This window comes from Bos mutus, chromosome 17 (assembly GCF_027580195.1).
Source record: "Bos mutus isolate GX-2022 chromosome 17, NWIPB_WYAK_1.1, whole genome shotgun sequence".
NCBI lineage: Eukaryota > Metazoa > Chordata > Mammalia > Artiodactyla > Bovidae > Bos > Bos mutus.
In genome coordinates this window covers 59,928,088-59,952,912 of record NC_091633.1, presented here as the reverse complement: position 1 = coordinate 59,952,912, position 24,825 = coordinate 59,928,088, and the positions used below count along the sequence as shown (strand labels likewise).

At 44.2% G+C, this 24,825-nt stretch overlaps 1 protein-coding gene across 6 annotated transcripts in view; it reads left to right on the top strand.

The window, feature by feature from the left end:
* Positions 1 to 24,825, top strand: part of ZNF827 (zinc finger protein 827) — a 189,104-nt gene that overhangs the window by 72,531 nt on the left and 91,748 nt on the right. For all 6 annotated transcript variants that reach the window (XM_070386611.1, XM_070386612.1, XM_070386613.1 and 3 more), the window contains exon 5: positions 1,704 to 1,937. In XM_070386611.1, the coding sequence (XP_070242712.1) occupies positions 1,704 to 1,937 (234 nt within the window). The remainder of the gene's footprint in view (positions 1 to 1,703; positions 1,938 to 24,825) is intronic.

The window sequence follows — 24,825 nt, the reverse complement described above, 5'->3', positions numbered from 1 at the left end:
GGGGTCACAAAGAGTCGGACACAACTGGGCATGCACACTCACTTCATCTTTCAGGTAGTCAAACTTCCAAAGGTCACTAGCCTGCTGGGGTCCAGTTTCCAAATAGGCTGGTCTGTGTGAACTTCTGATTCCAGAATAAATATTCTTAGTGGGGCATGAGACAGAAAGAAAGAACTTTGTGCTTACGTATTGGCTGGAGGCAGGTGGTGGGCAGGGGGGTGATAGGTGTTTGCTTTGGGGATTTATCCTTTTATTTTTTTTTCTTTGTTAAGCAGGTATCGGCTTAAGGCTCATTCTAGTAAGCGTTTCTAAAATTTCTGTATTGGGATGAGATCTTCTTTCTCAAAATACCAGTATACCTAATATAACCAACCTAAAGTTTTCCTACTCTGACCCTTTAAAGGGAAGTGAGATGCCTGTGAAAGTGGCAAGTGGTTCACGAGGCTGCTTGTCGTCCTTCTTGGTTTTTCCCAAGGAAGACCAGGAAGTAGGATGTAGCGCAGTGGGGAAGACTTGCTGTGGTATAGCCAAGCCACAGAATCCATCCCATAATAGGCCAGTCAGCTTTGTTCTGACCACACACACCACACCAGCCAACCATGCTAGAAATGGAAAAGGACTTCAGTGGAAAAACTGGTGAAATCTGACTACAATCTGGATCTTAGATCATAGCAATGGGAATTGCTTCGCTCTGACAAATGCCCCATGGTTACATAAGATGTTAACTTTAGGAAACTCTGGGTGAAGGATGTGTGGGAACTTTTTGTATCATCTTTGCAGCTTTTCTGCAAAACTAAAATTACATTTAGAAAATAATATTTTGTTTTCCTTTAAAAATGCCCATTATGGGCTAGGAGATAATTTGGACTACAAGATATAGGCCAGCAAGACAGCGCCAGATACATGCCCCACTCTTTGTGGGGCTGTAGCAGTCAGCTTATATGATAAGGCAAAAGAAGTGACTTAGTAGCAGCAGCAGCAGCAACAGCATCACATCTCTGTGCTGAGCTTTTCTCTTTGACAGATTCTCCATCCTCACCTGACCACTGCTGTCCAGGTTTTTGCTTGGATTATTGCCATGAACTCATGTTTAGGGGCTCCCCTGGTGGCTCAGACCATAAAGAATCTGCCTGCAATGTGGGAGACCCAGGTTCAATCCCTGGGTCTGGAAGACCCCCTGGCAAAGGAAATGACAACCCACTCTGGTGTTCTTGCCTGGAGAGTTACGTGGACAGAGGAGCCTGGCGGGCTACAGTCCATGGGGTCACAAAGAGTCAGACACGACTGAGCGACTAACATGTTTATATTCAATGTTTTATGGCAGAGTAACTATTTGAATGCATTATTCTATAACAGGATTAGGTAGGGAGAGTGCTAAGAGGTCAGAGAGGCAGTGACATATGCTGGAAAGAAGACATTGAGGGAAACCAAAGAGAAAATGCCCAGACCCTTTGTAGAGGCAGCACTTCTTGAAATATGATAAGTTCCAAAGATTCAGAAGCCCACACTCTCCTAAGTCCTGCTCTCATGGAGTGTCTTGTATTTTGTGCCGAGGGCTCAGCCTATTTTGATGGGGTTGTGGTCCCTCCGGTGTTAGCTCGGTGTGTTCATGCATTCCAAACTTCATTCAGTTGGGAGTAGCTAAGAGCAGGAGTGGTCTCTCGTATATGTATATGTATGTAATCCCTTTCTTCTTTTGACAGCTGCAAATCAGAAGGAGCCCATGAATCTCAATTTTAAAATAAAAGAGGAGCCTAAGGAAGAGGAGACCCTAAGCGTCACATTGCCTCGGTCCAGCTATGTGTTCAGCCCTGAGTCTGAAGTGTCAGCCGCGAGCATCTCTGAGGACACGCTTAAGCCCCAGGAAGCAAAGGGCAACGTGCTAAGACGGGATATGTCAGTTAAAGCAGCATCGGAACTTCTCATGAAACTATCAGGTACTTGATTTCTTCTAAAATATTCACATACTGATACCATCACTTGCAAGCCAACTGGGCTACCCATGGGTTACATTAGCCTGTTGGCAGCAATATCACATTATTAAGGTAAAGTCAGGAATGACTGGCTTACTTGTCTTAAATTCATGCGTTTCGTGTATAAATTTGTTTGTGGATGTTAGCCGTGTACCTGTCTTATTAAATACGCTCCTCTTTTCCTGATTATGACTGCAAATTGTTGGGAAACACTGCTGCTTTTCTAAGATGATGTAGGTCATAATTTTAAATGGGTTCTAATGACATGCAAAGCACTTCTGTTAATTGATCAAAATATCTTTCCTTCCTAATAGAGGACCTTGCACTGTTTGGTGTTTTTGTACTGTTTTCTTTACGAACCATTAAAAATATTTTTCTGAACTTAATAAACCATTAAGACGGCACTTGAAGTGATTAGCAATAGAGTAGCAATGAGATTTTATAAATAGAAATTTCTCATAATGGAATATTGTAGTAATTAAGTTCTTGAGACAAATAATATTTTTGTTAGTATCTAAACGTCATTTCAGCTTATCCAATTTTGGCAGATTGGTTTAGAATTTGAAATTCATGTATTTTGGATTTCTTTTCCCACCCAGTCTCCTATCTGTCCATGAGCTTCAGAACAGATAAAAATTTAGTGTGCTTTGAAAAATTTAGTGTGTTTGGAAGTACATGCTTCCCAGGTGTTACTAGTGGTAAAGAATCCCCCTGTAGGTTCTTTAATGCAGAAGATGTAAGAGATGCAAGTTTAATTCCTGGGTCAGGAAGATCCTCTGAAGGAGGGCATGGCAACCCACTCCAGTATTGTGCCTGGAGAATCCCATAGACAGGGGAGTCTGGCGGGCTACAGTCCCTAGGGTTGCAAAGAGTCAGACACGACTGAAGGGCTTAGCACACGTACAGAGCAAGAAACACATGTGTAGTATAAAATTCAAAGGTATGACTTTAAAAACAGGGAAAGAAAAGTTATGTTAATAATAATACTTACCAAATCACAGCCCATCCTTAGTTCATTGCTGCTTAAAGATAATTTTTAGAAAGTCAGAATGCTGGTATGGATCCTACTTGGAGGATGGTAAATTCAGTTTGTAATTTACAATGCTTGGAGGATGAAAGCAAGAAATGTATTAGTGAGACCCCTACCTAGTGTCATTTCACCAGCAGTTGTGTGTTTCTGGTTGACCGGTAGGTTGGAAAGTAAGAAATTAATAATTATTTACTTAAAATTATTGCATCAGAACAGTTGAAATTCCTGTATTTGCCAGTGGTGGGATTAAGAATTCTTTCCTTTGATGTGAATTTAAAACACACTGGAACTTCCAGGGGGCATGATTTGTTACAGATAAAGCATAATACAATGATTACATCCTTACCATCACCCCATTTTTCTAAACTGATGGTGCAGTTTCTCCTATGTAAATGGGAGGTCTTGCAAGGTTGTGCTAATTGCTAAAAGCTGCTAGTTTAAAAGAAAACTTGTTCAGGCCAACATGCTTTCATAATTTGAACCCTCCCTCCTATGTCAAAAGCTCTTGGTAACATCCAGTAATCTATTGGCTTTCCAGTCAAATCAAGGAGGTCACACAGCTCTCTCCTCCTTCTCTCATAACATGGACTGGCATATTATGACTTTAACTCTCTTCCAACAGTGACTCCTGTCCCCTCCTAATGGTAAGATTCTAGCGTGTAATATTTCTGTTTCAGAGTTTGCTGCATAGCCAGCATTGCGAGCTGAGAAAGCTGGGGTGGCCCCAAAAGATAATATGCAAACACAAGATCGAAGGAAAGATGTTCTCTAAGGAAACAGTTTTATCCTAATTCTTTTGGATGATGCGATTTGAGACAATGAAGTATGAAATCATTTCCTGGGTAGTAATGAGATCCCCAAAATAGAATACGGCTAGGCGGCCATGCACATTTAATGATATTTGTGGTCAGTAATGGCTCTTCTGAATGCTTATGTTGAGTGTTAGTGAATACACATGCTGTGGAGCTCCACGATAGTTGAATCGGAAATTCCCTGGCGGTCCAGTGGGTAGGACTCCTTGCTTTCATCGCCGAGTACAGGGGTTTGATCCCCAGCCTGGGAGCTAAGATCCCGCAAGCCGTAGGGTGCAACCAAACTTTAAAAAAAAAAGAAAACAAAAAAGACAATAGTTGATTGGATGACCTGTTCATATTTCCAAAGGCATCTCCTCTGCTTCGTGCTGTGGAAATGAAAACTTGTTTGAAGACTAAGATAAGCATGTTTTGCCCTGAAAAAATTTCCCAAGCATTCTGTGCGCTTTGATTTAGGTTAAAGAAATACGTACCACAGTCCCTACCTTCTAGATACTTGTGGTCTAGTCAGAAGTAATCCAGGGCAGTGGAATGCATTCAATCAGTGCTTTGCACTTGGAACTTCGTACTTGTACAGTCTAGCAGATTGTGGCCAGGAAACTGTGAAGAAGTCTCCAAGTCATTCCTAAAAATAGGAGTGTGACTTGAAAATAACAAGTGTCTTTTCATTCCTAAGCCACAAAGGTAAAGAGACCTCACCTTTTATTAGGTTTAAAGTGGGCATTAGTGTTTCTAATCACGGACAGATTGGTGCTTTTGGGAGAAGGAAGATGTTAGGAAGAAAACCTCCTATGCTGTGTTTCCTCAAGTTATAATTTTAGCAATTCTGTGTTTATGCCCTGAAAGGCATCTGAGGAGAGGACCTGTCTGGGTCCTCAGGCCCCCCTTTTTCCGTGGTATTTCCTCCTGTCCTTGTATAGACAGGAGTAGCGTCTGTGCTTCTCATCTGATATCCCTACAGGTATTCCTATGTGTGGGAGTCCCTGCGTTGCTAATTTTCTTTTATAGTCTTCTGTTCCCCTGGGGAAAATCCATATGGTGCAGAAGAGTTGGATGAGAAAAGTATGTCCCATGTATCACCGTACATTTTTTTCCTTCTTTAAGTTTTGACCCAAGGAATACCTAAAATGTGGAATAAGAGAATTTTTCTTCTCTGTTACTTATTTCTTTGACTTTCAAAGCTATGATCTGCCATAGCTTAGGTCCTTTCAATCTTTTCCGTGAATTAACAAGAGGAAACTAGTCAACAATGTCAGCTGCCTCATTTCCAGTTTTAAATTAATTTATGTTAAGTCCTTCGTGATGGATGTTGGGCTCATGGCCAGGTCAGATATCATGTGAAACTTCCCTAGGTGGAGAAACCTCTGTAGTTATATTGTTTTCCAAATTGACATTTCTGTTTCATGAGGAAAACACAGATGTGTTAGTGACCAGGCAAAATTTTTCATTCACTGTGTGTTTAGGAAAATCTGAGTTTTCTTCCTTCCTTGTGGCTAAAGTCCTATTTCCAGTTGTTAGTTGGGCAGTCAAGTTCCTGGCAGCTGGGCCAAGTAACTTGATTACCATAAAGAAAGCAACCTACTCTAAGAAAACCACTGGGTGTCTGGGACTACCTGTTGTTATGTGACACGAGGCAGCCAAGATAATCAGACTTTTCTGCTAAGCATATAGTTGCCAAAGATAATTCCCAGAAGTCCTGATTTAAAAAGACCCAAATCCTGAAATCAAATTCAGAGGCTACATAACATCAGACAGACTAAGAGAATCAAGTCACTGTTAACCTCTGGTTTTGCAGCGTCTAGTGACTTTGAAAACTTAAAGAGCAGATGTGTTATCCCAGGTATGATGTAGTGCCCTAAGTGACACAAAGTTTTATCTACTGTCTCTTTTGCGCTTTAAGAGAAGTAGCTGTAATGTAAATCAACCATACCTTAATAAATTAAAAAAAAGAGAAGTAGCTAGACTCAAAGAAACAAAGAAATGCCCTCTTCTCCCTGGTCATGCATATGTACAATATACCACATGTATGGTTGAACCAAGAAGTAGGCAGATAAGAATGCTGTTTAAAAATATGAATCCCATAAAAATAAGTGGCTGGAAAGCTGGAGGTATTCAGAAACATTAATGAAAAATTAGATATTTAAATTAATCTAACATGGAAGGAAAGTTATGACCAACCTAGACAGCATATTCAAAAGCAGAGACAATACTTTGCCAACAAAGGTCCGTCTAGTCAAAGCTATGGTTTTTCCTGTGGTCATGTATGGATGTGAGAGTTGGACTGTGAAGAAAGCTGAGTGCTGAAGAATTGACGCTTTTGAACTGTGGTGTTGGATAAGACTCTTAAGAGTCCCTTGGACTGCACGGAGATCCAGCCAGTCCATCCTAAAGGAAACCAGTACTGAGTGTTCTTTGGAAGGACTGATGCTAAGGCTGAAACTCCAGTACTTTGGCCACCTCATGCAAAGAGTTGACTCATTGGAAAAGACTCTGATGCTGGGAGGGATTAGGGGCAGGAGGAGAAGGGGATGACAGAGGATGAGATGGCTGGATGGCATCACCGACTCGATGCACATGAGTTTGAGTCAACTCCGGGAGTTGGTGATAGACAGGGAGGCCTGGCATGCCGTGATTCATGGGGTTGCAAAGAGTTGGACATGACTGAGCGACTGAACTGAACTGAACATGGTAAATGAAACCTCCCATTAGATCTTAATTCAAAACATGTATATTGGGTTTCTTTTTCCCATGCTCAAAGAAGGAAGCCACATGGATTCATATTCATTTCCGATTTATATTCATTTATCCCTACCTAGTCTTGGAGGGAAATATAAATTATAATTGCCTCTTGTAGAGGAATCCAGGCAGGTCCTGGATTTGAAATACATAGTGATGTAGAGCTCAGGGAATCATCTATGTAAGAAAGGGCTTCAGTGCAGAGATATTGAGAAGCAGGTAAACTTGGGTAGGATGAAGTTTTAAGGTGAATTCAATCTCCAAGGTGAGCTGAAATGGAGAGGAAAGGTACTCAAAGACTGACTTTGTTAACAGTTTTAATTAGGGCCCCTTTGGTTTTAAGTAACAAATCTTCTTCAGCCAGTTTAGACAAGAAAGGGAATTTAATAGGAGGTGCACATTTTGCGGGACGGGTCGAGGGGGTGCTTCCCCAGTGGCTCAGTGGTAAAGAATCTGCCTGCAATGCAGGAGCTACAGGAGACGCAGGTTTGGTCCCTGGGTTAGGAAGACCCTCTGGAGTGGGACATGGCAACCCACTCCAGTATTCTTTGCTGGAGAATCCCATGGACAGAGGAACCAGGAGGGCTACGGTCCATAGGGTCGCAGAGTTGGACACGACGGAAGTGACTTAGCACTCACGCATACACATTTGGGGTTGACTCATGGAGTGAACCCAAGGGCAGGGGGACAGCAGGGCGTCAGGCCTCCACTGAAGCCAGGGGTTGGGGGAGGGACCTGTATGGAGCCCAGGAGGTCCTTGCTCATCCCTGCTTCTGTGCTCATAAATGGGTTTTTTCTGATACCCAGCCCATGTGGTAGAACATGGCAATTGCCAACAACTTCTGAGTATACCTCTTGTTCAAAAGAGCAGCTGGACAGAAATGTCTTAGTCCCAATTACAAATTCCAGCTGATTGTGTCCGCTCCGGTGAGGGCCCACTAGAGGAAACTCCTGTTATATCTGGGGAGAAAGACATGTTGAACAGACCTGGCTACAGTCGTGTAGGATGGCTGGGAGGAGAAGAATCCCTAGAATCACACCTCGGATGGGCAAGAGTGAGGGTGGTGTGAGACCAGGAAGAGAAGCAATATGAACGAGCCCCCAAAAGTGAATGGTCACCGCTGTTATTTAAATATTGGATGTAAGCGTGTTTGGCCTTTGGGTGGTGTTTGCCTTTCCTTTCTGGTGGAGTTTTGCAGAAAACTGCCCAGCCAGGAGCTGACCTAGCCAGTAGCAACTCTGTGTATGCTGAGGCCGTGCTCCTCAAAGTGTGGTCCCCAGAGGAGCAGAGTCAGTATGAGTTGGAGAAGATAGAATTCTCCAGGCAAGAATACTGGAGTCTCCAGGGGAATCTTCCCTATCCAGGGATCGAACCCAGGTCTCCTGGATTGCAGATGGATTCTTTACTGTCTGAGACACCAGGGAAGCTCCTTAGAAAGTTAATAGAAGTGCAAATTCTAGAGTTCTTCTATGGACCCAGTTGAAATGCTGAGCTTTTTTATAAGTAATTCTGAAAGCTTTGTTTTGAGAAGCTATGTGCCAAGGAAATGGTTAATTAGAGATGTAAGTTTTGTTCATCTGAAAAGAGCTTGGAACTGACAGAGAAGAAAGCTCTCTTTTTTGTTTGTTTTGTTTTTTAATTGGAGGAAAATTGTTTTACAATATTGCGTTTATTTCAGCCATAATTATACATATATTGCCTCCTTTTTGAGCCTCCCTCCCCTCCCCCCATCCCACCCTTATCTTAAATGCACATTTTACTTTTAAAAAAGAATCATCTCTCTTCAGTGGAGATTCTTTTTAATTTATTAGGAAAAAAATGGTGACCGGGAATGTTTTTTAGAAGGGCATGTGTCCCTAATAAATCAAGGATGGCATTGCTGGTGAGCCTCAGATAATACTGTTTGTTTCCATGTTCTTTGCTGTGAAATTTCATGATTATTTCTGGGCAACGTGTACATTCTTTTAAGGGGGAGAATCTCCCCACCCTCACCCCCAACAAATGAAAGATTATGTCCGAGACTCTAAAGAATTCATTGAGATAAAGTAGAGATTTTAGCTAAGTAAGTTCTCAGGGAAAAACTATTCACTGTTCTATTTAGTATTTCTCCCTTGGAAAATTGTAGTCTATCAAACTTTATAAGCTATGACTTCTGCATGACTTCAGGAATAATCTATAGGGATGGAAAATAGGTATTTTTGGTTTATATTAATGTCATCTCACATTGCCTTCCTTCAAACTTACAAGTTATTTCACTGAATGGTGGAAAGAACCCAGAAGCCTGGTTTTCCCTAGTTCCCGTGATTCTCCCTGCTTACACACCATGGAAAGGAACTCACTCCTAGACTGAACACGTTGGACATGCTAGCAAACTATAAAAGAGCTAAAGAGTAATTTAGAAGCATCAGTAAAAAAAAAAAAAAAAGTATTAATGCTGTCTGTTTAGCACATTGTCAAATACGTGATGCTGAGGAATTTGAAAGCATGAAAATGTCAAAATGGCCTAGTCTAATCAGTCTGAAATTGAAAAAAATGCCTTTTTTTCCACTTCAACTTTTTTTAAGCACCTGGAGAAACCTATTGAACCTGGTACCCCACTTTTCTAATAATACATGTATTTATTTTATTTTATTTATTTGGCTGCATTGGATCTTAGTTGCAGGATGCGGGATCTTTCATTGCAGCGCACAGACTCTGTAGTTCTGGCATGCTGGCTTAGTTGCTCTGTGGCATGTAGGATCTTAGTTCCCTGACCAGGGATGGAATATGTGTCTTCTGCATTGCAAGGCAGATTGTTAACCACTGGCCCACCAGGGAAGTCCCATAATCATGTATATATTTTAGATTGCTACGTTTGCCTGCCTGCTAAGTCTGCTAAGTCACTTCAGTCGTGTCTGACTCTGTGTGACCCCATAGACGGCAGCCCACCAGGCTCCGCTGTCCCCGGGATTCTCCAGGCAAGAACACTGGAGTGGGTTGCCATTTCCTTCTCCAGTGCATGAAAGTGAAAAGTGAAAGTGAAGTCGCTCAGTCGTGTCCGACCCTCAGCAACCCCATGGACTGCAGCCCACCAGGCTCCTCCGTCCGTGGGATTTTCCAGGCAGGAGTACTGGAGTGGGGTGCCATTGCCTTCTCCGGATTGCTACGTTTAGGGGACTTCTAAACTGCTTTTGTAAACACCATCCTACTTTCTCAGTATCTTTATTGAGATATAATTTGCATACCATAAAAGTTACCTGTTTAAAGTATACCATTCAGTGGCTTTTAGTGTATTCACAGAGTTCCATAACCGTCACCAGTTCCAGTGGCAGAATATTTTTATCACCCCAGAAAGAAACTCCGTACGCAGTTACTCCTTACCCCGCTTCTTCTCCCAGTACCCTCCCAGCTGCTAATCCACTGTCTCTCCATAGATTTTTCCTGTTGTGGACATTCCGTATGAATGTAATCACCCATGAGTGTCTTCTTTCACTTAGCATGATGTTTTCAAGGCCCATCTCTCTTGTAACGTGCATCCGTACCTCATTCCTTTTTATGGCAGAATAATGTTCCATTAATATTATTGGAATGAATACACCAGTAATACTCATTTTATACATGGTATAAAATGGATATACCACATTTTGTTTATCGATTCATCTATTGTTGAACAATTGGGTTGTTTCCCAACGTTTGCTGATAAGAACATTCATGTACAAGTTTTTGTGTAGACGTGGGTTTCGTTTCTCTTGGGTATATAACTCAGAGTGGAATTCCTGGGTCAGATGGTAGCTCTATGTTTAACATTTTGAGGAATTGCCAAGCTGTTTCCCAAAGCAGCTGCACCATTTTATATCCCCACAGTGATGTATGGGAGTTTCAGTTTTTCCACATCCTTGCCAAAAGTTGTTATTGTCTGTCTGTTTTATTATAGCCATCGTCTAGGTGTGAGGTAGTATCTCCTTGTGGTCTTGATTTTCATTTCCCAGATGGCTAATGTTGTTGAGCATATTTTTGTGTGCTTTTTGGCCATTTGTATACCTTCTTTGGAGAAATGTCTACTCAAGTTCTTTTGCTGCTTTTAAATGATTTGTCTTTCTATTTTTGAGTTGTAAAATTTTCTTATATATTCTGGATATAAGTCTCTTATCAGATACATGATTTGCAAATACTTTCTCTCATCCTGCTTTTCACTTTTTTGATGATATTATTTGCAGTGCAAAAGGTTTTACTTATAATCCAATTTGTTTCTCTTTTGTTGCTTGTGATAGGGAATTATCACATTTCCATAATTCCAAAAATTGGGTAAAAAATGGAGGCTTGTTTACTATTAACATGAAAGCCTGTCTTTATGTACATTTTCACCGTATTTAGTTTTCAGATATAAGGACTATGAAACCTAATTTGTTGAATAGATACCTCCATGGTGGGGTTGACCTCTGTGATTTCTGTATTTGCTATAACATTTTGTACTTCAGCTGATAGCAAAGAATATTTATATGTCAGCTTTATTTTTTAAATTTTTATTGGAATATAGTCGGTTTGCAATGTTGTGTTGGTTTCAGGCATACAGCAAAGTGTATCAGTTACGCATATCCATATATCCACCCTTTTTAAGATTCTTTTCCCATATAGCTCATTACAGGGTATTGAGTAGGGGTCCCTGTGCTATGCAGTAGGTCCTTTCTAGTTATCTGTTTTCTATATAGTAGCGTATACATGTCCGTCCCAATCTGCCAGTTTATCCCTTACCCCTGCTTTCCCCTTGGTAACCGTAAGTTTGTTCTCTGTACCTGTAATTCTGTTTGTTTTGTAGATAAGTTCATTGTACTGCTTTGTTTAGAGTTCACATATAAGTGATACCATACATTTGCTTTTCTCTGTCGGCTTTTTAAAGGACTTCTAATAAATATAACCAACGGTGGTCTTACCAGTAATGAGGTCACTCTGTCATTGCCATAGGTATCCTAAGCAGCTCTCAGGATGTATGTATCTGTGTGTGTATACTTAAGACAAATACACAGAAAACCCATAACTGGGGAAGTTAAATCTTAAATAAGGAATTAGACTCTTTTTCTAAGCACTTGAAAACTCAGCAAGAATTGCAGAGGTTTGGAGTGCAAAAACACTCTCTTATACAAACAGGGAATAGAATGCTTTAATAAGATAAACATGTGACCTGTTTATGTACCCAGAGAATTCCTTTCTTGAAGGTCTAGATCTTGTTAAGCTCATAGGATGTACCTTGGTGTTATTTACCTGGCTGTTTAGACAAGACCGAGTGGGAAAGAGCTTCGTGCAGTTCTGGGAGGGCAAGAAGAGGAAACTTCTTTTTCCCTTAGGGTCCTCACCCCTGGGCCGCCCTTTAGCTTTCTTGTCCCGGCTCCCTCTCCTCCCACACTGAGACCTGGGCCTCAGAAAGGCTGGACTCCAAAGGGCGCTTGTTTTATTATCATCTCCCTGGTGCACAGCTCATATATTAATATAGCTATGAACATTTGTATTGGCCTGTGTTCCAGAAACCGGGCAGAAGCTCGGAAAGGAATTTCATGGGCTCTACCTTCATTCCAGATTCCTTTTCTGTTTGGCCAGATTGGGTGAGAGAGGGCCAGAGGGCAGGAGGTGCCAGGAAGAGTCGGGACTGGTGAAGGGGTTCTAGGTCCCTTACAGTACTGAGCAAAAGAATTGCGAATGACGCCTAGGAAATGTGTTCACCGCTGGCATGCCTGTCTCTGGTATTCCTGCGTTGATTTCTGTTTTTCGATAGAAATACAAAACCATTTCTGCAGACATTATCTTATCCAGGACACAAACAGTGGCACGGAGAAGCCATGAGTAAATAGTATTTGATGGTGACGGCTCTAAGAAGAAGCTTTACTTTCTGAGGGAGCCGATTGCAAATATTTGAGTAAGCAGTCAAACATTCTGTTCTGTTTTTCACTGAGAGGACAAATTTCCCTGCCAGGTAGAAACGGTGTGTCTTGCCCATGCCTTAGAATCTCTTACACCACTCTAGCTTCTTCTGGCTCCCTGCTTCAGACGTTTTAGTGCAGTCGTGGTCTTGTGAGGCAGAGCATAGCTATTATTTTCCTCAACAAGAGCTCTAAAGCATTCTCATTCCATGATGGTTTTTCTTCTTGTTGCTATATTAACCTTTCACTTTTAACTTATTCATGTCACAGAAGGGGAACATTTGCATGTATAATTAAACCCCATGTCCTCTGTGCCCATCTGGGCACAGGCTGGTATCACAGACCTCCCTCTGGAGAGGAGACTCCTCTGTCTGCTGCCAAGTGGCCACATCCCACTGGGCTGGGGCTCAGCTGGGTGTTGGTACCCGGGCCGTCTGCACCCAGAGCACTGAAGATGCACACGGGATGAGAGCAATGGCGGCTGTTTCCGCTGAGCAGGGCAGTGTCCGTGTTGCCCGAGAAGGGAACACTTTCCCGAAGAGAGCTGTTCCTCCCTTATGGCTTCTGTCACTTTTCTAGGAGGCGAAGGCTTGAAGAGTGCTATTTTCTCATTATCAAAGTGTGAGGACCTAGCACACGCTCAGTCTTCTTCCTAAGAAGTCTTCTGTTTACTCTGCTGCTGCTGCTGCTAAGTCACTTCAGTCGTGTCCGACTCTGTGTGACCCCATAGACGGCAGCCCACCAGGCTCCCCCGTCCCTGGGATTCTCCAGGCAAGAACACTGGAATGGGTTGCCATTTCCTTCTCCAATGCATGAAGGTGAAAACTCTACACATGTATATATTTTGGGAAGATCCCCTGGAGAAGGGAATGGCTACCCACCCCAGTATTCTTGCTTAGGAAATCCCATGGACAGAGGAGCCTGGCGGGCTACAGTCGCAAAGAGTAGGACACACTGAGAGACTCATACTTTGACTTTCTTTGTTTTCCCCATATGTAGGCTGTCTTGAGTTCGTGCTGTGCATTGGTTTACTTCCTATTTTCTGAATATGGGCCAGCAGCTGGATTCAAGCCTATTTCCTGGTTTCCCATGGCTGCCACACGCTTCTCTCCACAGCTGGAGAAGTGGGGGCAATGACCAAACATACATGTGACGTGCCACCATTTATCGTAATTTCAAAATCGAGTGGTGAGCATCGCAGTTTAAAGAATATGTCACGAACTTCTTTCCTTATTCCTCCTATTGCTACCTTAGCTCTGTAAACCCACCTAAACACACACACACACACACACACACACGCAAACACACACTACCCTCCTGTTGCTGCCAAGGTTTTTCCTGCCCTTTTGGAGTCGCAGCCATCAGGACAGCCTTTCTGGAAGTTCCTGTGATCCATGTCCGTGTTGCCAGAGGTAAACTTAATAGCCTTCTGGTTGAGAGGGAGAGAAACCCTTAGCAAAGCTGAAGCCTTACTGGGACTGAAGGGGAAATGGCAGTGATCTCTGGGATGTATCTTGGGAGCAGAATCATTGTGCCTCCCTCCATGTTTAAATATCGGTAGGAGAGACTTCCCTGGTAGTCCAGTGGTTAAGACTCCACGCTTCCAAAGCAGAGGCCAGAGTTCAGTCCCTGGCCAGGGAATTAAGATCATGCAACATAGGTGAAAAATAAAAAATTTAAATATTGGTAGCAGTCTTCCCTTGGGATTCACCAGTGCCTTTGTAGCCAAGCTACTGGGTGATATGTAGGTAATATTTTTTGCACTTTTTTAAAAGCTGTGGAATACAGAAGAAAACTGGGGACTTGGGATAATTTAAATGAGATGAATGATTGTCTCCTTTCAATCACTTGTGCTAAAACCTTTCAAACCCTATCCTACCTGGATATCCTACCCGGATACTGTTCAAGGGCATCCCTGGTGGCTCAGATGGTGAAGAGTCCACCTGCAGTGCAGGAGACCTGGGTCCGATCCCTGGGTGCGGAAGATCCCCTGGAGAAGGGAACCCACTCCAGCATTCTGGCCTGGAGAATTGCATGGACAGAGGAGCTTGGCAGGCTACAGACCATGGGGTCACAAAGGAGCGACATTGCCGAGTGACTGAGCGTGCACATCTTGCACATACCATACTGTTTAAAAGAGTTTCTCCTAAAATGCTCATGGCAGAAGGCTGGTATGACTCCTTCTCAGTTTTCTTGAAGACCCTGAGGCTGAAGTCCTCACCCCGTGTGTAACAGGGGCAGCTCAAGCAGGAGGGCCAAGTTCTCAGCCGAGGGCCCCCCTCCTCATCACTCTGCCCCAGTGGAGTGGTGTCACTCTCCACCACCTGTGCTAGAGAGGACACGGGAACAGAGAGAGGAAGGGACATTAAGATGAGTCACTCAGGCTACTTGCGAGTAGGTTTGATTTTAAAACATGTGGGAAAGAATGTTGAAAACCAGCCAGAATGCATTGGGAGACTATCCATGCACTCAGAGTCTCCTAGAAGTATGTGGAGTTAGAGCCCACAGGGAACGGGTCCCACTGTTGCATGGTCCCATCCCCACTCCGGGGACCCCCACAGATTGGGTCCCAAGGCTGGTGCCCCATCGTAAGCAGAGGCTCACCTATCATCCACCATGAAGGCTTTGATTTTTGGCAAAAGTTCATAAAGTTTTCTTGGAGCATTCAATGAATCGTGTACTTTAGCTCTTCTCTACTTCTCATCACACCTTTCCATTTCTTCTTAGGGTGTTCTTTGTTTTCTTTCCCTTGTTCATTCACTCAGCACTATTTATTGAGCCCTTGATGCTGCTGCTGCTTCTGCTAAGTCACGTCAGTCGTGTCCGACTCTGTGCGACCCCATAGACTGCAGCCCACCAGGCTCCCCCGTCCCTGGGATTCTCCAGGCAAGAACACTGGAGTGGGTTGCCATTTCCTTCTCCAATGCATGAAAGTGAAGAGTGAAAGTGAAGTCGCTCAGTCATGTCAGACTCTTAGCGACCTCATGGACTGCAGCCTACCAGGCTCCTCCATCCATGGGATTTTCCAGGCAAGAGTACTGGACTGGGGTGTCATTGCCTTCTCTGATTTGAGCCCTTACTAATTTCCAATTTAATTACTGATTTAATTGAGCCGAAGAATTGATGCTTTTGAACTGTGGTGTTGGAGAAGACTCTTGAGAGTCCCTTGGACTGCAAGGAGATCCAACCAGTCCATCCAAAAGGAGATCAGTCCTGGGTGTTCATTGGAAGGACTGATGCTGAAGCTGAAACTCCAATACTTACCTCATGAGAAGAGTTGACTCATTGGAAAAGACCCTGATGCTGGTAAAGATTGAGGGCAGGAGGAGAAGGGGGCGACAGAGGATGAGATGGCTGGATGGCATCACTGACTCGATGGACATGGGTTTGGGTGGACTCCGGGAGTTGGTAATGGACAGGCAGGCCTGGCGTGCTGCAGTTCATGGGGTTGCAAAGAGTCGGACACGACTGAGTGACTGAATTGAACTGAACTACTAATTTCTAAGCCTCCATTTGGCCACTAGGGCTACCAAGCTGAACAAGACAGTGTCCTTTCCTGGTGACCCTGTGTTCCCGTCCCATCCCATCCCCCTGCTCATGCTCACGCTGGGTTCCAGTTATTATGTTGTTATGCAGTGTTCTGCTTTCTGCACCATCTCTCCAGCCCTTCCCTGCCTTCTGGAAACACTGACCGATGGAAGAGAAGCCGTCAGGGCTTCTCAACAGAGATATCCTTGGGACACGATTCAGTAATATTTAGCACCACCTAAGAAAAGCATTTTAAACTTGTCTGCATATACTAAAGCCCTTTTACCATCTGTTAGTGGAAAATATTTAAAAGTTTGGTAAAACTCTTAGTGATTGAAATAAAACTCTTGGTGTGCGCCTTCCTCTCGTTGGGCATTAAGGGCTCACTCTGCTTTGTCTTCCTCATTGAGGGTCAGGCAATGGCCAACCCACCACCAGGCAGAGATGGACCTTGCTTTTTGGTCAGTTTTTTTAAATATCAGCAGGACTTCTGAATCTTTCAGGAGTTGTGTTTAAAATCTACTTGTGCGTCCCCCCCCAGCCCAACCCCATCCTTCCTGCATTCAGGTTCATAGAAGGGTATACAAAGGCTTATTAATCACAACAGATGAGGTGGACAGGACTTAGATTTATTAAGTGGCAAAGAATAATGATGTTAAATCGCTTTAGGTTTAGATCAGATACTTGAATTGACCCTTTTTCCCTTTTTTTAAAAATGTGAGACAAGAAAAGTATATTCTGGACATTAGATGAAAAATAGGTTAATTTTTTAAAAATGAGATCATTTGGAATGGTACCAAATGGCAGACATACAGTTTAAATGCACCTCTTTAGCTAATTTCTCGTGAAATCATCAAATGAAAACAAGATGATTGGGAGAGGTTTTACATTAACACCGGGACACTCAGAGTTCAACAGATAATGACTGGCCCCCTCCACAGCCTCTGCTGGCCGGAGAAGCTCATCTCCCGGAGCCCTCGGTGACTCAAAGATTTTAATTCTTGTCCTCTGGATAGAAGTGAAATCGAATGCAGCCCTTGTGTGTGATGCTCGTATTCTGACTTGTGATCATCTACCACGTGGCCGGTCTGAGGGACCTTCCTTTGTGTCAGGGAGCCCCCTACATAGTTTAACCCTGGGCGGTGTCAGGCCCTGACTCGAGTCCAGAATTTGTGCTGCTGCTCTGAGCTCAGTTTTGTGGCTGGAAACATTGGCAAATGCCCAGCTGAGTTATCTCGGGCAGGAACCTCTTGCATTACTTGCTGATGTCGGGGAGGCAAAAACTAATTGAAGAATGCTCAGAAGAATAAAGTTCAAGTACTTTGCTCTGATGAAAAAGGATATGTTTCTTGGATCCCTGAAAGGGAACTTCCAGGTCTCATTTCAGTCTTTATGATCTTTAAAGTTTGAGTTCTGTTCTTTTTTAGGGCGTATTTTTCCTTGCAGATTCAGAACAACTAATAAAATGGAATGCTGGGTGCTCCTTATGGTGTCTTTCTGAGTTGACCTCCTACTTAACCCTGTCCACTTAATTGTGAATTCTAGTGTCCATAGCTGTCTCCTCAGACCTTCATTAATTCTCCTTCCTAAGTTTACCAAGTAGTATACTGATAGAGAGGGGAAATGCAACTTCACTTGTGGTTTTGGTGATCCAATTCAACGGGCCAATTCGGATCGAATATTTGAAGTTTTTATAGGAATAAAACATGTGAGGGGGGTGTGTGAGAGAGAGAGAGAGAGAGAGAGAAGGAAGGGGGGCATACAGAAAACCTAACCCCATAACTTTAAACAAGATTATCCTAGTGTTTAGATTATTGTGCATCTTTTTCACCTGGAAAAGATGGTCTAATTTTTTTTTTGACATGAACCATTTTTAAAGTCTTTATTAACTTGTTGCAGTATTGTTTCTGTTTTATGTTTTGTTTTTTTGGCCATGTGGCACATGAGATCTTAGCTCCTTGACCAGGGATTGAACCCGAACCCCCTGCATTGAAAGGCAAAGTCACTGGACTGGCAGGGAAGTCCCAGTCTAATTTAATTAATCAGTGGATTGTCTGATGAATTATTTAAAGGTGTGCACAGCTTTGTGTTTCTTCTTCATAGATACTGGCTTGCTCTCATGATTTGCTGAGTTACTCCTGTGCAGTTCTAGGTGGTATGTGTGTGTGTGTGTGTGAGTGTGTGTGCACTGGAGGTCATTGTAAGGCTCTTCTACTGAAAAATGCTATTTTTTCCTTTTTTTAATTGAAGAGGGGAAATTCAGTTCCCTACCTCACACCACTTGTCTGCCCTGCCCTCAGCTGTGCCTGTTACCCTCAAGTCCAGAGACCGTGCATTTCATCCATTCCAGAGAATAAGTCTCCTATTCTGCTGTTCCGGGAAGAGGCAGTGGAACACTGTTCTCAAGGTTCTTGTGTTTTAGGAGAACTAGAGAAAGATTGCTGCACCGCTGTTCCCTTTCCTGGAGAGCGTTTCCTCTCTCCTTCCTTGGGAAGAGATGACCCATACATCCAGTAGGGACAGTAGGAGCCTGAATTTTCTCTCCTGGGATGTGGAAGCTGCCATGGGTGAGCCCCGGGCATCAGATTTGTTCCTCAGAGCAGGACTAGGGAGCTTTTACTCAGCTGAGGACCACTGTGGAGACACATGAAGTTTATCATTTTTTTAGTTGATGTATAGTTGATTTACAGTGCTGTGTTAATTTCTGCTGTACAGCAAAGTGACTCACTTATACATACATATATATATATATGTTCTTTTTTTATATTCTTTTCCATCATGGTTTATCATTGAATGTTGAATATAGCTCTCTGTGCTATACAGTAGGACCTTGTTGTGTATCCTTTCTATATATGAAAGCTTGCATCTGCTAACCCCAACCTCCCACTCCATCCCTCCCCCTTGACAACCACCAGTCTGTCCCCTGTGTCCATGGTTCTGTTTCATAGGTTCATTTGTGTCGTATTTTAGATTCCACATGCAAGTGATGTCATAGGGTATTTGTACTTCTCTGTCTGACTTAACTTCACTTAGTATGATCATCTCTAGGTTTATCCATGTTGCTGCAAAGGGCATTATTTCATTCTCTTTAATGCCTGAATAGTATTCCATCATATATGTATGTATGTATGTGTGTATGTGTGTGTATATATATATATATATATATATATATATATATAGGCTTCCCTTGTGGCTCAGTTGGTGAAGAAACTGCCTGCAATGCAGGAGACCTGGCTTGGATCCCTGTGTTGGGAAGATCTCCTAGAGAAGGGAATGGATCCTGGGTTGAGAAGATCCCCAGAGAAGGAATGGCAACCCACTCCAGTATTCTGGCCTGGAGAATTCCATGGACTGTATAGTCCATGGGGCCTCAAAGAGTCAGACATGACTGAGTGACTTTAACATATATATGTATGTGTGTATATATATATATATATTTAAAAATTTATAATATAAATATATATTTTCTGACTCTTTCGCAACCTCATGGGCTGTAGCCCACCAGGCTCTTCTGTCCATGAAATTTCGCAGGCAAGAATACTGGAATGGGTTGCCCTTTCCTTCTCCAGGGGATCTTCCCAGCCCAGGGATCGAACCCACATCTCCTGCACTGGCAGGTAGATTCTTTACCCCCGAGCCACCTGTAAAGCCCATATGCATATGCTACCTCTTCTCTATCCATTCACCTGTTGATGGATGTGTAGGGCGGACAAGTTCTGTTCTTATTGCATGGATTAGGAACAGGAGAGATGGCGCCTCTGTGCACTTTTCACTTGAACTGAATGCCATCACTTCCCAGCATCCTAACTGGATTATGGATTAAGCAGTAGATAGAATATCTGATTTTGTTGTTTATCTTTGTACCACGGAGAGATGATTTGGCCAGTGTTACTTGGATCCCTGGTTTTTGAATCCGAGGAGTGAAGGGAGATGGGGGGGGTCTTCCCATCTGCCCCCTCCCCTCCCCTTCTCCACTTGGTTCTGTTGGTTTCAGGGCCACTTGGGGCTGGATTTGACTGTGATTCTGCTCTACCTAAAGTGCATCACTTCAATGCAGTGAGAGCTGTCACTCACGCTTCTAAACAAAATTTTAAGTAATCAACCTGACACCTCCGGGAATCAGTTCACACATACCTGGACCCCATTTTTGTGCCCAGCCCAGAACTTTTTGCGAATGGCAAGTTGAAGACAAAAGATTTTCAGTTCATCTGATTGACATGGGTATCACTCTAGAAAGTGAAATGTTTCCATATGGAGTCATTGGTGTTGCTTCTAGAGGCTCTTTTAAGCGTCTGGTTATTCAAAACCAGTCAGGATCACGATGGCAGTCCAGAGAGAGAGAGCACAGCCAGTCATCGTTGTCTATTTCAGTACCCTGCCCGTGCTGGACCCTTCTGTATTTCAGGTTCCTGGCAAGCGTGAGCGTCCACGGCAGACTGAGGCGTCGGGGAGGGGAGAAGCACCGCACACCGCCCGTGTGCTCTGCCTCAAGCGATGCACGTGACAGACAGATATTAACCCAATACCTTCAGAGTTGTGGGAATGAAAGTGCAATCAGAACCAGGCCCTTGCCAAGCGTGCAGCCCACAGGGGAAACAAATCTGTAAATAATAAAACTACAGCCCGGTGCAACGTCAGCAAGGTCTGAACCGTCTAGAGGTAGGAGAGAGGAGGGAAGGGTGCCGTCTGATGAAGATAAAGGAAGGCCCTCAGAGAGGGATGTCTGAGTCATTTTGAAACCTGTCTAGGTTATTATCGAGAGAAGGGAATAAGGTGAGGAACCCCAGGCAGTGCTAGCGGTAAAGAACCCCCCTGCCAATGCAGGAGATGCAAGAGACGGGGGAGTTCGATCTCTGGGCTGGGAAGATTCTCTAGAGTAGGAAGTGGCAACCCACTCCAGTATTCTTGGGGAATTCCATGGACAGAGGAGCCTGGCGGGCTACAATCCATGGGGTCACAAAGAGTCTGTTGGATACACCCGAGCAACGGAGTGCAAGGTGAGGAATGGTGGGGTGTGTTTGGGCAGGTTGGCAGGGAGAGTGGGGCTGAGGGCTTATATGGGGCAGACACTAAGAAAAGGAATGCTTGTAAGGGTGTGGGTGCCCAAAGGCAGGAGTGGGCAGCGCCCGCGCACTGCCGCCATCACCACCTTCCCCGGCCGACCTCCATGCACGTGGCCGCTGTGCTGGATCCCGCCCTCTCCACCTCTTCTCCCCTCCTTTTCTTCCCCATCCTCTGCTCTCTACTCACCCTCCCTTTCTATCTCACACAGCCCCTTGGATTCAGATGACTTCCGGTCTGTCTGTTTTCTTACTGCCTCTAAGCCATCACGACCTCCACTTCTTGTGGGAATCACAGATACTTAGCCAACATAGAGCTGAAAATCTCCCTTCATACTTCTCCCCAACCCATCTTTCCTTATTCTTGTTTGTGTGTGAAGAAGAATGTGGTGAAAGTTGCTCAATTGTGTCTGACTCTTTGTGACCCCATGGACTATAGAGGCCATGGAATTGTCTAGGCCGGAATACTGGAGTGGGTAGCCTTTCCCTTCTCCAGGAGATTTTCCCAACCCAGGGATCGAATTCAGGTCTCCTGCGTTGCAGGCGGATTCTTTACCAGCTGCACCACAAAGGAAGCCCATTCTTATTAATAGCATTTCCCAAATTTCGGAGGCTTAAAAGTCATAGAATTGTTACTTTTAAAAATTTCACTTCCCCCTTACCCAGACCATACACAAGGTTTCTTCGCAACTACTGTCACCTTGGTGTCTTCATTCTTGATTCAGACTCCGCCACCAGTGCCTCAGCGTTCAGCCTCTGGAGTATCTTGGGAGTCTTTTCTCCCCTTGTGAACAGCAGTTCAGGCTCTCATCATCTCCTTGCTTGGATTGCTGTTAATACAGAAAGTCCCCTCCACTCCCCATTTCCATTTCTGCCAGTCCCTTCATCCCATATAAGCATCCCTGCCCGATTGCCCTTCCAAAATGTCGTCTGATCATACTGCTTCTCCAAGCAAACCCCTGCTAAAGGCTGGATCCTCACAGGCTCCCCATTTAGGACCGGCTTCGAGGTTCAGCCTTTAAGATTCCATGTTCTGCTCTGACCTGCCCCCTCCAGTGTAATTTCTCTGGAATATAACCTGATGCTTTTTACTAAACAGGATGTTAAATGGAAGATCTGGCTTCAGTAACAAGGTTACCGCATTGAAGAATTTTTTAGAAATGTGAAAACTCCTGGCCTAGAGTCAGAAAGTAGAATGATGGTTGCCAGAGACTGAGGGGAGGGAAAGATGGAGAGTTAGTGTTTTATGGGTAAAGTTTCAGGGGGGGATGAAAAATTCTGGAGCTGGGTAGGGGTGATGGCTGCACAGCAGCGTGAACGTACTTACTGCCACTGAATGGTATGCTTGAAAATAGTTACAACGATCCATTTATGTTACATGTATTTTACACACACACACGCCTTGTACTTCTTAGTCAAATGGAGAGAGTATAAAAGTGAGAGGTTATTGGAGGTTGGGGCGAGGGGATTTTGTAGAGAACTGGGTTGTGATTCCCCCACTGCAGGGAAATGGGGACAGGAAGAGGGGTTCCAGCCTCTCACCTCATATCTGCAAGGGACATCATCTGCAGAGTCGGTCACGTGTTTTCCTCAGTGGGGAGCCTCATGGCCTGGCACCTGACAAGGTTGAGAGATGGCAGACTGCCTTGGTGTGGTCTGCATGGGGTCTGAACTCACTCTCTTTGATCAAATGAAGAGGCAGGTGTTCCCTGTGGCCCCAGCATGGACCGGATTCCCACAGGAGGGTCACCAGGGATGTTATCAAAAATGCTGTCTAGGAGCTGCTTGGAGACTTGATGGCACCCTTGCCCACTCGCGAGATGGAGGCCTGCAAGGGTGTCCATGGGGGCAGTGGGGGAAATCAGTGAGCCCAGACTAGAGGGCGTTCAGCCAGGTAAAGAATGCCGGGGATAATCACCAAGTCAGAAGTCTCGGAAAACCCCATGGGCGAATCCCATAGGAGAGATGTCCACCAACCTAAAGAGGGTAAAACCATTCTAGAACAGGGAAGTGAGCTTTCCCTCCCCTCATCTCTCCTCCCACCACCTCCCCGCTTCTCTGATTCTGGGGTCTGGAAGGACAGCTAGTGTGATGGGGAGAAGGCAGCAAGACAGGGAGAGGGAGCCGACCCCACCACTTGCCCCATCTCGGGCATCCTGGGAACCCTTCCAGGGAGGAACAGGGATCACCTTCACGAAAGGGCTGAGCTGTGGATTAACCCATGGGGCTGAGCCTGCTGTATCCTGAAACAAGAACATTATTTTTTTTTTTTTGCTATTTAAAGGGTTGTTAGGCCTTGCATTATCTAAGCATTACCAGGTTTTAAACCTGCCTGAGTTTTCACCCAGGAACAAGAGAAGAATGCTTTCCTGCTGGGCAGGTTTAAAGACTGGCAGACAAAGATAGAGTTGCTCTTACGTTGACGCCCCCGAGTCCTGCTCAGTCAGGGAGCCCGTTGCACCTCCCAGCTTTGATGCTCCAGACAGACAGACAATGTGATATTCCCTGGATGCTCCTGGTCGAGTACAATTCCACTTCTGTGCTTTGGTTTCTGATCTTCCACGACTCCTCTTCCCACCCTGCATTTGAATTTTACTCCTCGTATGAGAGGGCTATTGATACTTGTCTGATCATCCGTCCATTTGGATTTAAACTGCTTGAGGGCAAGAACCACGTCTTATTTACCCCTGAATACCATGAATCAGCCGTCATGGTTCTGAGTACATGGCAGACGTTTAAAAAAAAAGCGTATAGAATAACCAAGTGACTGATGAATGAAATAACCCAGTTTGATATTTGTGTTTATGAAGGCGGGAAAGAAAACAGTGTTACGGCATTCCCATTGCTTTTTTCTCCTCTGTTGCCAAGCAGAGTTTGAGTGTGGTTTGTTGGAGTCACAAACAACTCTTCTGATGCTTCCAGGCATGCACACTGTTCTGTGTACCTCTAAAGAGGAAGTAGTGGCTTTTTACCAGTACATGAAATTGTTTTCCATTAAAAAAAAAAAAAAACAACTACATGACAAGATACCCATATTCATCATAGAAAATTATAAAATACAAATAAGCATTGTACTAAACAGTCACCTGCAGTCCACCTCCCAGGCATCACCTCCTTTTAACACTCTCCCATCTTTTCCCATATGCCAAGTTCTCTGTTGAAATAGCAGTAGAGACCACTGGAGTCAAATTAATATTTGTCTTATCATTTTAGGAAGAGATTCCAGAGGAATCGGAAATGTGTGTGAAGGGGGAAGATGTTGGGAAAGAGTAAAATCCTGGGTGTGTAGACATGTCCCTGGGTGGGGAATTCAAAGCTAAGAGTGAGTGAAGTGATGAATTCAACCCTTGTTATGTTAGCATGCTGTTGCTGTTTAGTCGCTAAGTCGTGTCTGACTCTTTGTGACCCCATGGACTGTAGCCCGCCAGGCTCCTCTGTCCATGGGATTTCCCAGGCAAGAGTACTGGAGTGGGTTGCCATGCCCTCCTCCGGGGCATCTTCCCAAGCCAGGGATCAAACCCGCATCTCCTGCTTGGGGATTCTTTACCAGTGCGCCTGCTGGGAAGCCCCTATATTACCATGCTCCACACAAAAGGGAGCGAGCTGGGGACCAAGAAAGAAATGTAGCAGAAACTTTGTTCCCGTCAGCCCACCTCCTGCATCCTCGGCCAGCTGGGCTGAGATACTGTTGAACCAAGCTGGAACTTAGAAGGAGCTTCTTTCTTCTTTGCCTTGGGTGCTAATTAAATGGGGTCAGAGGAGAAGGGGCAAAAACAAAGAGTGTGGCAAAACTT